General features: G+C 37.6%; 1 protein-coding gene across 1 annotated transcript in view; it reads right to left on the bottom strand.

The window, feature by feature from the left end:
* Window positions 1-1118: 1118 nt before the first annotated feature.
* CCDC93 (coiled-coil domain containing 93) overlaps window positions 1119-13368 on the bottom strand; it is a 39824-nt gene continuing 27574 nt past the window's right edge. The window contains exons 17-23 of the mRNA XM_032692534.1: window positions 12410-12481; window positions 12030-12138; window positions 8845-8927; window positions 5828-5865; window positions 4367-4451; window positions 3500-3613; window positions 1119-2299 (exon numbers count right to left, since the gene is read on the bottom strand). Of these exons, the coding sequence (XP_032548425.1) occupies window positions 2246-2299; window positions 3500-3613; window positions 4367-4451; window positions 5828-5865; window positions 8845-8927; window positions 12030-12138; window positions 12410-12481 (555 nt within the window). The 3' untranslated portion in view covers window positions 1119-2245. The remainder of the gene's footprint in view (window positions 2300-3499; window positions 3614-4366; window positions 4452-5827; window positions 5866-8844; window positions 8928-12029; window positions 12139-12409; window positions 12482-13368) is intronic.

Below are 13368 nucleotides of genomic sequence, written 5' to 3'. Positions count from 1 at the left end.
GGCAAAACCTTCCTCTTTAAACATAGAAATTCTGAGAAACTCTTACTCCTCCCTTGAAACCAGCTGAGATGGAGAATTAAGACAGATTCTCCTTGCTATTGGTTCCTCCCCTGGTATCAGAGGAAATGGCACTCAACACATACAGCCTGTGCCAGATGGCAAGGATCTATCCTCTTTTCATACCTCTCCAGCCTTTTTCTTCTCATTTTCACAGGGGTCTTAAGGCAAAGATAAGTGTCCATCTGCCCTGGGTTCCATCTGTTTTAGATAATCAGTTATAATCTGGACTCTGATTTATTCCCTATGAGCAGTAACTGCATCTTCACAAACCTCGGATTTATATCTTAGTCAAAATTACAAACTCTTAGCCAGAGCAATGGCTCTAACATTTTCATACTCCTCACTGAAGTTTCCAGGTTACTGTGTTTGTAGCAGGTAAGCATAAAATTTAACCTTATACTGAACAAATAATCACATAATTTATTCTACATCCAAGTTCATTACTTATCCTACCTAGAAAATTTTGCTTGATGGCTAAAGCAATTTTGATGAAAATGGTAAAACCCAAATTGAAACATCCACTCAAGTTCTTTTTTTGAGAATTCCACAGTACATAAATACAGCACAGCTTCAATTCTCAAACAGGTTTTCTTGTTCCCAAAGATAAATTATTTGATTTACAAACTAGAAAGAGCATTACAGTTTTTATAGAGGGCAAAGTTTGTCGATAAGAAATAACGTCACCTAGTATCAAAGCTGACTACAAAGTCTGCAAGTTTCCTTCTTTGAAGGAAATGCTGAATATAATTTTTTCCTTCTTTGAAGGGACTTGGAATCTGATTTTGCCTTCCTTTCTCACTAGCCCTGGGCAGACTGACTTTTTGAACAGATACAAGAGGAGCAGCCTGTGTCTGTTCAGTCCCTGACTCGTGTGGGAGAGCAAGGTACCAGATGGCTCAGTAGAAAGGTTTTCTTTATGTTTGTGCTGAAGGAACAAGATGTCACAAAAACAGCATCTCATTTCACTACTGACACAATTCATCTTTTAAGGCACTTGTAACTTGAGAGCCTGGTAAAGCTCCTAAGGCAAGTTCCACCTTAAAGACACGATAGCAGAATGTCACTGGATTCCAAACATCCTTTATTTTATATTTGCTGCCATAGAAAGTAATTGAACAGCACTGTCATCAGGGTCATTGGGAAAAAGGAACATTGATTTCTTCTCCTGAAGGTGTGACGTACATTAAAAAGTCAGTCCAAAATCCTGGTGTTAAGTACAAAAAGCAACTGTTTGAATTATAAAATACTGTATATACAGATATAAAAATGTTTCAGAAAGTGTCGCACAAAGTTTCTAAACTTTCAAGATCAAATCTTCAGCAGGGTAAGTAGGTTGTTGTCTTCAAAGGTGAGCATCAGTTCATTTGAGCACAATGTCTCAATCTTTATCTTCCTATATTACAGGTGATAGACTGATTTTCATCCCAGCCAGGGATAACATGGTAGTCCTAGTGATTAAGGTCTTTTTTCCTGGAGCTATTAATTTAACAAGCATACTCTCTATATATAAAAATGAAATTTCAAAGAAATTTATACAACAGCTAGACTTTATAAAAATATAGATCTATAATTTTACACCAGGACTTATCCAAGGTAAGTCTCCATTTTCTTATGTCTTAACCATTAGAAATTAATTTTTATCCTTTGGAATCCTATCTATGGCTAAACTGTAAATTAAAGTAATGTGAAGTTATTAGGTGGTGAAGCGAGTTTCAAGAATCTCATTCTGTGGGGGTTTTTTGGGTCAAAATTACCAAACTACTGCATTCTGCAGTGCTCATCTTGTGGTACTGGACATATTACACAGTACATATCTACTTATTCCAGAATCTTGACCTAATTCAGTGTTAAAACCCAAATAAAAACCATCTCCACTGTTCTTACTGTGGGGGAAAAAAAAACAAAACAAACCCAAATAAATAAAATTAGACAGTATTTCTATTTTGCTGTACTGTGTTAACTCTTTACTGTGTAGTGGAGGCAATAATGAATAATACAGCCATGTGATGAGGGATTGTAAACTGAACGCATACTGGAAAAAACAGACTTTTACAGCTGTGTGTATATAATTTTTTATATATATATATCTATATATATACATCTACATTGCAGTTATAACTGTCACCTCACAAAAGAGATTCAATGGACTGAACAATCTTCTATAAATTTCCCTAGCTGGAGTTCTTCAGGAAGAACTGGCTTTCAGCTTGGACAGCAGCATTTCATTCTTACGGCATTCCTGTGAACAGAAAGCAAACATAGGAGGAGGTAGTTGCTCTTTATTAGTTGTATCTCCACATCAACAAAACCAAACACTTTTTTTTGTTTTGAAGGATCTCCAAAATCCAAAGTAGTCTGGAGTGAGTGATGAGCTGAAGATAATTCCTATTCGTCCACAATGTTATTCCAATGGTCATACCCATTAAACTTTGACATGCAAGCCAAAAGGAACACTGCTTGACCATTCATCTCAAGTTGTAACAAGTAGCTAAAGCAAATCCAGCTTTTTACTTATAAATAGAATAAATTTGAAACAGAGTTTACTTGTAGGTGATCTGGAACTTCACAGGACAGTCTGCAAAAAAGTCAGTGTTCAGGGAACAACTCTAGGTAAAGAAATGTATTCACGTAAGATCACACCACCTGTGTTCAGTTTCACTTCATTTATTTTAAGGGTAGCAATGTTGAGAAGAAGTTCCATCACGTGGGAATGGAAGAAAAATGGGCTAAAAATTAAATAAATAAACCTCCACCTAAGTTCTGCAACAAGGATGTAAAATCCTGTATGTCAAACAAGCAGCTGAACAGTCCCTGTCGTTCTCCCAGAGCACATTGTCTGAAACAGGAAGAAACTGTCTCAGAACAAAGCAGGACAAATTACAGAAAGACGTTTTTCCTCCAACATCTGAAGCCAAATGACAATTTTGCCTGGCAGCACTCCTTTGTCATTCATTCTCATGGAGACAAGAATTAACAGAAGTACAAGATGATTAAAAGCTTGGGAAAGGCTGAATCAATGAAGTGTTAAACGGTGCTTTCACAGTTGTTAGACAACAAGGCTGGTTCCCAAAGGTATTTATAACTACCAAGACTCTGCACTTCCTCCTTATTCACACACATTCCCTCAACCTTCTTCGCTCCAGCAAAGAGACTGCTCTTAAGTCTTCAAGAAATTCCACTCAGAAACCTAAATATGCATCTTGCTTGATAACATGTAACATCCCTCCCTGTAACATGGAGGGATGCCAATCTAGTAGTGAAAGAGGAATTGCCAGAATCAAGGGTCCAAGATTCACGTGGAGATAACCACCAGGATACATCATGAACATGGTGTGATAAGCATCGTGGCAGGAAATCTCGTGCATATATTAGTGCACAAATCAAGTCAAAATGGGTCACTGAACACTTGGCAGTTTTACATCAGCAAAAGTGCTCTTACCTCTTTAAATTCTTTCACTGTTTTGAAGTAAAGCCTCTGTTTCTCTAGAAGCTCTAAGTATTCATCATTCAACTGGTCTCTTCGCATTTTGTTTTCTTGCTTCTTCTTTTCCATCTGTTAGTGTGTAGGAAGGATAAGAGATCATACATTGTGCATGGCATACACACACAGATATCCTGCATATGGAACAACTATCTATGAAACACAGTGGGAGACAGATGCCTCATAAATGATACCTAGAAACCTAGTGCTGAAGCCCCAGTAGCAGTGGCACTACAGATGACATTTGGGAAGCAGTAAAATAGCCTCCAATGTTAGCAGAATAGTTTTGTCTTCTCTGAACCTGTCCTCACCCACAAACCCTTTCACTTGCTACATGGACACAACACACTCAGCAGCAAAGCTCAGCCATTTCTCAACCAGGTCAAAAAACCCATGTGAGTGGATTCAACAGGTGAGGGCTGCAAGATCCCCTAAGACAAGGGATGGTTGGGACTCTGAGGTGCTGCTGACTCTCTTCAGCAGCAGAGAGCGGATCCCATGAGCTCCAGCTGCCTGAGGTGCAGCTCTGACTGCACTCACACAATCCAGGTGGAGGAGCTCTCCCTGAGTTCAGTGACATTCAGCTGTCTCAAGCATTTAAATCACTACACTGCCAATAACCAAGCTTCCTGTCAGGTGTTATAACACCTCTGTTCTACTCTGTTCATTGACATTTAGTGGTGAGAAGTTTCTTATCAATGTGAAAAAGAGATAATACTTGTTAGATGCTTGCTTTATTTGCACCTCACATAATGGATCTCTCCAAGAGGCTTTGCTGAAATAACTCCCAGGTTCTAGCAAAGAGAAGTGAGAGGAGTCTCAGACCTTCATTCGATTCTGTTTGATGCCTTCTACAATCTGCTCCATCTGCCGTAAAAACTGTTCACGAGAACCAGAAGATGCCATTGCTCTGGAAAGAAAAAAATGTAACACCTGACAGGGATGTGAAACACTGTGTCTCAGCTACAAGCTCAACGTACAAAGTGTCTTGTACATTTGGCCACATCCAAGAATTCTCATTGCTTAGTGTTTTGTGTAAATATTCATCTTTGCAAGCAGTGATTTCAGTAACAGTGCAGCTCTTCAGCTGCTATAAGCTACCAAAGAGGGGAACAGAGACTGCAGAGCTCATCACAAGTGTTGTCCCTTCTCAGTTCCTTGTTCTCATGTGCTGTACAGAAATAAATTGCAAATAACTAAATAAAAGCATAAATTTTTAAGAAAAAAATCGCTGTTATGAATGTTAAGGAAGTTAGTAGAGGTCTAGGAGGTCAGAAAATATTCACTAAGCAATTTCAGGCCCTAACAGGGAAAGCCTAGAAATCATTTTAGACTTTAACATACCTTAAACAGAGCAAGAAAAAATAAACCAAGGAAAATGCAATCCCCTGCGCACACCCCCCCAAAAAGCCCCCAGTCCAAAGCCCAGCTGTCAATTACAATATTAGTTTCTATTGTATGGACAAAAGAATCTCATCACTGAGCAAAACAGATCTACGATCCCTGCTTCAAAGGAAAACATCTGAAATAGTAAATTCCTGGGTTTTGTTGTAATTATTGTGCTGGATAACATAATAGGAAAAAAAAATTAAAAATAATTCTGATCAAATACAGAAGGTCACAAGGGTATAGAAGAAAGTAAAGAGATAATTACTCTGAAAAAAAAAAGCTTAGAATTTCATAACAGAATTATAAAAAGATATAATAGGAAGAACTGTTTAAAACTACTAAATGGCCATCTCCTCCCTCATGACTCTCCTGAATTGAACTGCTGTGACAAAAATTCCTAATGGGCTTTTGTTTCTGAAATCAAAAAGATCCAGAGAAAAATAAACATTGGCTGCATCACAGACTGATATTTGACCATGAACTTCCAAGGGAACCATGATTTTACATAAGGACTTCACACTATATCAAAACCTTTAAATACAGGGTTGTTTTAAAATAAACATGTCTGAAATATATCCCAGTCTGATGTTTTGTACATAATGTAATAACCACAACTTCACAAAATGGAGGAAAAGATTTAAATTAATGCCAGGAAAATTATGACGGGATTTCCACATCCAAAGACTCAGATATTAAAAACATATGTTGGCTATAAAAGTTTGGGGAATCATAGACTTGGAATTACCTAACTGGCTTAATCAGAATTAATAAACTATTTTATAAACCAGTTTATGATTATAAAACTTTAACAAATTTTTAGTCTCTGTAACTGATGCCCACTCCCATTCTTCCAACCAATTCTTTGCCACTATAAAGAGATAAAGGACCATTACTTACTGATGGAAGTTGTCATGAATAGAATTTAGTAAGTTAACCTGTGAATTAGAAAATCAAAAAAGAATATACATTTGTCTTTTCTGATATGAGTTCTCACAGACAATAAGATGAAATTTAGTTCAAAAAATTGACTACAGAGATACTGCCCTGAAAAGCAGCCAGCTGTATGAAAATCACCATAAGCTTTCTTTCAGAACAAACCCCACGATTCTTCTGATTAGTAAAATCTATTTCAGTGGTGGAATCACAGAAAGCAGAAGTAGGTCTTGGATCACAACTGAGATTTTTAATTTCACTGACACTCAATGATATCACTGAGAATGTTCTAGCACGATGACTTCCCAAACTAAAGCCATATGGTAAAATGGCCTGTACACATGTCCAAAATGTGCTGAAACTTGACATTAAAATACCTTACAGGTACTGGCCCAGTGTTCAACAGTGACTGTGCACAAGCACATCACAAATAAACAGAAAAAACCACCACTTTTGTCTCTGAGACTGGAACCACACACTGTATTGTGATGAAGTATCTCCACACAATCCTGTGAAGATTCACCAAGCAGTGCAGGCACAGCAGGTGAATTCCTGCCCTGCTTTCATCATGCAGATGAGTTTTACAGGTTTCTGAACTGCATCATTACTTGCTTTGCTTATATGTACTTTACAGGATGCTAAAAGATGAACTTGCAAAAGGTACAGAATGGCATTTCACTAACATTGCACTGACTCAACACAAAAATAGCTATTTATAACAGCATCACAGGACTATTTTGTTGCTTGGTATAAACTCCCCCAACTAATTAAACTATATTCAATACATCCCATGTAACCACCTTTGATTTTTGTCTTGTTTTTTAGGTATTACTGAGAGTATTAAAATTCAGCAACTAGCAATTAATGTGACCCTTTCTCTTGGCTTTGAATACATCTTGCAAGTCTCCTGTGATTCAGCCTTCCAAGCAGTTTCTCCTTTTGATGAGTGTTTGAAGTGTTCTGCATTAAACAAACCCAAGTGTAGCAAACAGAATCACCTGCCCCACTGCTGTGGAAAGCTGAACTCATCTCTCTAAAATTTAAAACCTTCCACCTGGATGAGACAGCAATAAGCACATGCATGGCAGAATCTGCAGGTGTTCCTGACCTTCCCTTGGAAAATTCAAACAAACAAATTCTGAACAGACTCCAAAGCAGCCAAGATGCTTAAGAATTCTTGTTATTTACAGGACAGAAATTGTTGCATGACTCATCATATCAATGATCAAATCAATATTTGCCAAATCCAAATCCCTGCCTCAAGACTCTTCCAATAAGTGTGTGTTTGAGAATGTAATTACAGTTTATACCACAAAGTATTCACGTCATGAAAAGTAACACTGCACAGCAGTACTGCACAACCACTGCACAGGAAGATGTGACGTGTTACATTACAGTGAATCAGAGTCTGCACCCCAAAACTGAAAGACATTATGAAAAAAAGGAGTTAAAAAAGCATTTAAAAAATCTTTCACAAAATAATGATGAAAACATGAACCACGATCACAGAGACCATTCATGTCAGAACTAAAACCTCCATAGCCAAAATTCAACTTCAGAGTAATTCCTGCTATTGCTATTTTAAAGCAATGATGTTCAGTGTGTTCTATGAAAGGGTTGGTTTGGGAAGGAGAAAAGAAAAAAAAACCAGGAATAAGAAAAAGTGTAAGTATATTCCAGAAATCTTTGTGAGGCACAGATGCCAAGGCATCTTTTGTACATTACTAGACAATATTTAGTTGCTGAAACCTCAGTTCTCATATTAAGTGACTCAAGGAAATCTCAATGATATTATACATTTAACTAAGTTAAGATGGCATCAGAAGGACATTAAGAATTCTCCCTGTGAGAATTCTCCCCCAAAAAGGCACTGATTTATTTTGACAAGAGTACTTCCAATTTATATATCAGTGAAATAAATCTGCTCTGTGTTCTCTTGCCTGTTGTTTATGTGTGCCCATTTCAAAAACAATCTTGGCATGCTTTTAAAATTTGCAGGCTTGTCCTCAAAATAAAAAAAACAAATCCGAATTTAACCTAGGGGAGAAGCAAAAGTAATATAAATCCTATAGCTGCTACTTAATGTAGTTTTTTAAGTCTGGTATATGACTCTTCTGAATGGAAAAAATGAAAACTACCTGACAAGTAGATTAGAATCAGCTACTCAAGGGAAGGAAATGGTTGCTTATGATCTTTGAAACCAGAGATACAGTGTCTTTACACAGTCAAAAATTTGACCACTGCTTGTTTGTCAAACTAAAAAAATATATCTAAGTAATGCAAAACTCACTAATTTGTTCTTATTTCATCAGAATAAACAGAGAAGCCTGAAGTATCAAAACATATTTTGAAAGTAAAGTCATAATTTTTATCAACTCTTGACAACTCCTATTTCTCCGTCTTTACTGAAATCAGATGTTTTGTCATTGCCAAAAAAGAAAGCTGAAATCACTCACTTAAGTTATGCCTAACAAAGTGGTGAACCCTGTATAGCTGGGAGAGACAACAACCAAGTTGCTCCCATGAAAACTACTGTTCTGATATAGGAAAATCACTAGTGGCTTCATTGCAGGCAGGCTCAGACCCTGAGAACTAACTCTGATGTTGCTGACAGCAGCTGGAATTTGCTCTCCAAAGTTATTTCCTGGACCATTGGTTCATAATAAAATATTGACAAAAAACAGAAAAATAGGGCAATTTGGACCTGTGATAACACGACAGAGATATTTGCTAATCAAATGTCACTGACGTTTTGTGAACACAGCAAGTGGTTCAAACATGGTGTACTAACATCAGTTCTCTTACAACACAGACCATTTCCCCTCCAAGATTAGAAATATTCCTATGAATCAGTTGTTTTTATTTACAAAGACTGGTAACTCTGCTATGACAGGACTGAATATGGTGAAAGCCAAGTAAAATCTTTTTATCTCCTTCTCCACAGATGGAATATTTAGAAAACAGTAATAACAACTTCTTACCTCCTTTTCCAAATATACTTTCTTATCATCCAGTGTATTATAAAGAGTAAAAAACTGCTTCGTTTCTTTGTGAGTTGCTGAGACTGCAAACAAAAAAAAAAGGAGTAGAATAATAAAAGAACATGAGGCAAAATGGAATCTGTAGAAATACTTCATAGGCTTTATATACCATACTTTCCACTATCAATAATGGAACACAGTCTTTAATACACTTTGGAGGGATGTTCCCTCTGAATGTAAATCTCAGTAGGGTTTCCAGCTATCATCTTTTATAAGGACAACACAGCTCAGTGTCTAAATTAAGCCTCAAATGCTGACAGTCCTTTATGGCAACATATGTTGGCACCATCAGCCTGTCCATCCTTTCTTCTCCAGCTTTACCCTTACACCACACAGGTTCCTGTGCTGCTCACAGTGGCCCTGGCACAGCTGTGGTGTTGGAGAGGCACAGGCTGGGCAGGGACAGACAGACAATCTGATAGTACTGTGTGGGAATAAAGTGCATTAGATATTTCCAAGCTGCACAGGTGCAAGATGACCAACAAAGCTTTTTCTGTTTCAAAGCCTTTTTTATCTTCTTAGAATCTATTCATGGTGATAGAATTAAATAATACTTTCTGGTTTAGGTGTTTATAGCAGATGTTGGTCAGAGGTCGCTGAGGAAGGTAAGGCTCAGCCATGCCTTCCCTTTGGGCCTACAAGATGATGCCTGATACTCAAATCTGCTGAGTGCTCTTCTTTTCTTTGATGCCTAAGGAAACCCAAGATATTTGTGATTACCAGGGAAAGAGTTCAACACAGAAAGACAGCAGAAATCATTAATATATTAAGTACTGTCTAGAAACCAGAACCTGGAAAAAAATGCATGGGTTAAAAAAGATAAACCTTGGTGAAATCATGCTCATTACATCACACTCTAAAGGCTAACCAACTGCCATCTTTAAATAATACCGTTATGGAACTAATACACTTGGCTAAGCTTTTCAATAGAACCATTTACAGACAGTATGACCTCCTTCCCACAGCACAACCTCACTGAACTTCCAAAATTTTTTAAAAAAATTCCAGCTTTTGATTTGTACCATCCTCTTCTCCAGCTGAAGCTCAGGAGCAACCCACAGCCCAAAGCTGTATGTCTTAGTGACAGAAGTTCAGCAGTGGCTACTTCTGCAGTAGGAGATGCTTGGGATCAAAGAGCTTTGTCAGTGTCACAGTACAAATGTGACGTTCTGCTCATGCCGCAGCCTCGAGGAACACACTGAGTACCAGGAGCCTGGAAACACTGAGGAAATCAGAAAAGCCTGGCACAGGTTGACAAATTAGTAAGGGCTGTTCAGTATGTTCCACAAAGATTTTCCAAAAGGTGAAATCATGCTGCAGTATGAAAAACTGCAGAAACACAGGCAACAGGCTTATGTCAAATGTGGTCTCCTAGTTAGTCTGGGTTTTGCAGAACTGTTGCCAAATGGAAGAGGCTTTTCCCCAACCACTTCCTTCGTGCAGCTCTTTCTGTTCTTGCAGCAGCTCTGGTAGTCCAGATTTTTTATGGATTCCATGTACCAGCTGAGAAAACCTCTCAAGATTTCCACTGGGCAGAACGTTGTACCAAGTTATGGAGCCTTATGGGCACTCACCAGAACCCGTGTAAGGTACAACAGACAAAGAAGAAGAGGAAGACAGAGCCAATTGGCTCATTGATTCTCTTGAAGCCTCAGCTTAATGTTTTCAGTGGAAGAGGCTCTGTTAGGTAAAAAATAACCGAAAAGCATTCTAGTACAAAAATCACAAAATCACTAAGGTTGGAAGTCATCGCTGAAGACTCTTATCCAACACCCCTTGGATCAAGGTTCAAAAAAATCAACTCTGAAGGTCATCTGAATCTGGCTAAATGAAAAGCCTCTACATACCTCTAAAATTACCACAATTCACAGAAAGACTGGCTAGAGATTGTCAGCTCACTTTTCCAGAAGCTTAGCCTGTATGACACAAGTTGCCAACCACGACTGAGCACTCTGTTATCCTGAGTTACTACACATTGTACTATAGAAAACAAAGTCCCATAAAATTCAAAGCATCTTAAATCTACCTGCAAGCTGCACAAGTCTCTTTGATTCCAATCTTTCTGTACTTCCTATATAAATGAAGCTCAATCATCTGAGCAGGTGGATGCTCTGATAGAGACTGAATTAATGCAAGACAACAAAGTTCTTTGTAGCTGGTCCTGATTAAATGAACTGCATGGCACAGCAAAGAGGGGGGAAGAAGTACTGGATTTTTACTCACATCTCTTCCACGTATTGAGTTAGACAACACACATGGAAGACAGCACACGACTGTGTCACTAGAAATGCCTCACCAGGGCAAAGGATCTGGATCACAGTTGGAAAACCAGACTGGAACTGTTCAACCCTCAAGAGCTTGGTTCACACACATATTTAATAAATGCAGAATATCTTTAAAACATTAGCTAGTTCTTTTTAGTAGAGACTTAGCTTATGCTAATATACAAGCTCATTAAATATACACCAGTAAGCACACTGGTCTGTTATCAGTTTAATGAACAATTTTGAAATTTTATTCCATTTGCATGTTCCATACCATCCATGCACAGCAAACACACTCCTATCCAAAAATTCAACTGAGCACATTTCCCAATTTTATAACTTCTGATCATAGAAGCTAAAGACAATTTGTACTCTCTTTCTACTAAGATACTGTAGGATTTTACTAATCAAAAATGAAAGAAAACAGTCCCTTCAAGAGACTGCCTTTTCTTTGTAGTTCTTGACACAGTTTGGTTCAGAATCAGATACTCCAATGAAAACAACAAATGCAATCTAATGGTAAGGCAAGTTAATTAAACACAACTCAAACTTACAGCAATCTCATTTGTCAATGGTAAATTAAGGACTTTCTAAACACACTGGTCATTAACCTAAACGACAGAACCTGTTGCAGACAAAATTTACTCCAGAGATCTTGTGCATTGAGTTTCACCCTCAGGGAAATTCTTAAAGCCCAGCTTATAAAACCTTGAAAATATGGTGTAGAACATGAATACCAAAAGACCCTTAAAATACCACAAAATTAATAGTGTTGTTGTTACATGCCATATGCTCAAAATGCAACTGCCCTCCTTTCAGGGCTTTAGCCTTTAGCAGGATGTTCCTGCTTGATATACATACCCTGACTGTAAAGTTCAATAAATCTCTTCTGATACTGTGTGAGCTCAGCTCGGCTGGGTACTTCATCAATCTTGCGCTGTAAAATGGCTATTTCTCTGTTTCTTCGTGCCTGAATAGAAAGTTAGGAGGGGAGAAAACAAAGCCTCTTCTTGTTCTCTTCTTAAAATGGATGAAGCCCGCCCCCCCAGCAATACTTTGTTACTAAATAATTTATTTTAAAAAAGAAAAGCATTGGCTGAGGATCAATTTTTTTTTTTTTGTAATTGATTTGTGGCAGAAGAACTTGTTAAAATTAGAACAACAAAGAGAAGTATTAGAAGTTACAAGAGAAGAAAAATGTCAACAATTTCATACAAGTAAATTCACAAAGAGTTACTCACCAGTAACAGCCGGATCTTTTGAAGTTTCTCTTTCTCAGCTTGGTACTGCTGTTCTATGATCTTATTCGGCTCCTAGAATTTGAGAACCCAAAGCAATTGTGTATTACAGTAGCATATAAGAGCTGTAGTGCAAAAATGAGCAGACTGGGTTTGTTTTCTTTTTTTCTCTATCTTCCATTTAACGGTGCCTATAATGACATCACCATTTGTTGTTTTAGTTGTTTTTTTAACAATAATTCATAATCTGTATTAAAAACCTGACACATCTACTGTAAGCAAGTGCATTTAGCTAGCTTTTAATTTTTGATATTTTAGTTTAAGATTTGTCAATAGTATTTGCACTACTTTCCAAGAGTCGCACTTTAAATATGAATCAGAAGATTGTCCGTACCCTTTGTCTGAGTGTTTATACTTTGATTCAGTGGTGGGTTTAAAAATAAACAAGGTATCAGGAGAGAACATAAATCTTCTGACACGTATTCAATATTTCCTGGATTGTGGACTTCAAGGTAACTTTTTCTTGTTAAAAAATTTAAGGTTTATGTTTACTTTCTAATTTTTTCATGCTGTGTTCAGAAGGACAGCAGCATCACAGAACTTCTGATCTACCTCATCTCAGAGGCATGAATGTATCAAATGTTTACCCACAGAATATACAAGTCATTCAAGCTTTTCCTTTTCTGTTCATTCATTATTCATTGCCATCACTCTGGATGCACTTGTGTTAAAGCCTAACTTCTGACAGCTGCTCACAGCATGCAATGTACCGAGCCACTGAAAACTCCTGCTTTCATCCTTCAAATAAACCCACTTCTAACGAAAAAACAACCAAGCCAAACATGCTTTCTGAGGAAGAGCTGTTTCTGTCAGAGGTATGCACAGCTCTTAACTCCCAGAGATTCTTCTCTGGTACCATACAGAAAGAAGTAATGCACAAAAGAACAAAGATGCACAAAAGC

Source organism: Chiroxiphia lanceolata, chromosome 7 (assembly GCF_009829145.1).
Source record: "Chiroxiphia lanceolata isolate bChiLan1 chromosome 7, bChiLan1.pri, whole genome shotgun sequence".
Taxonomy (NCBI): domain Eukaryota; kingdom Metazoa; phylum Chordata; class Aves; order Passeriformes; family Pipridae; genus Chiroxiphia; species Chiroxiphia lanceolata.
The sequence above is the reverse complement of the archived record's forward strand: the minus strand, read 5'-3'. Positions and strand labels throughout refer to the sequence as shown.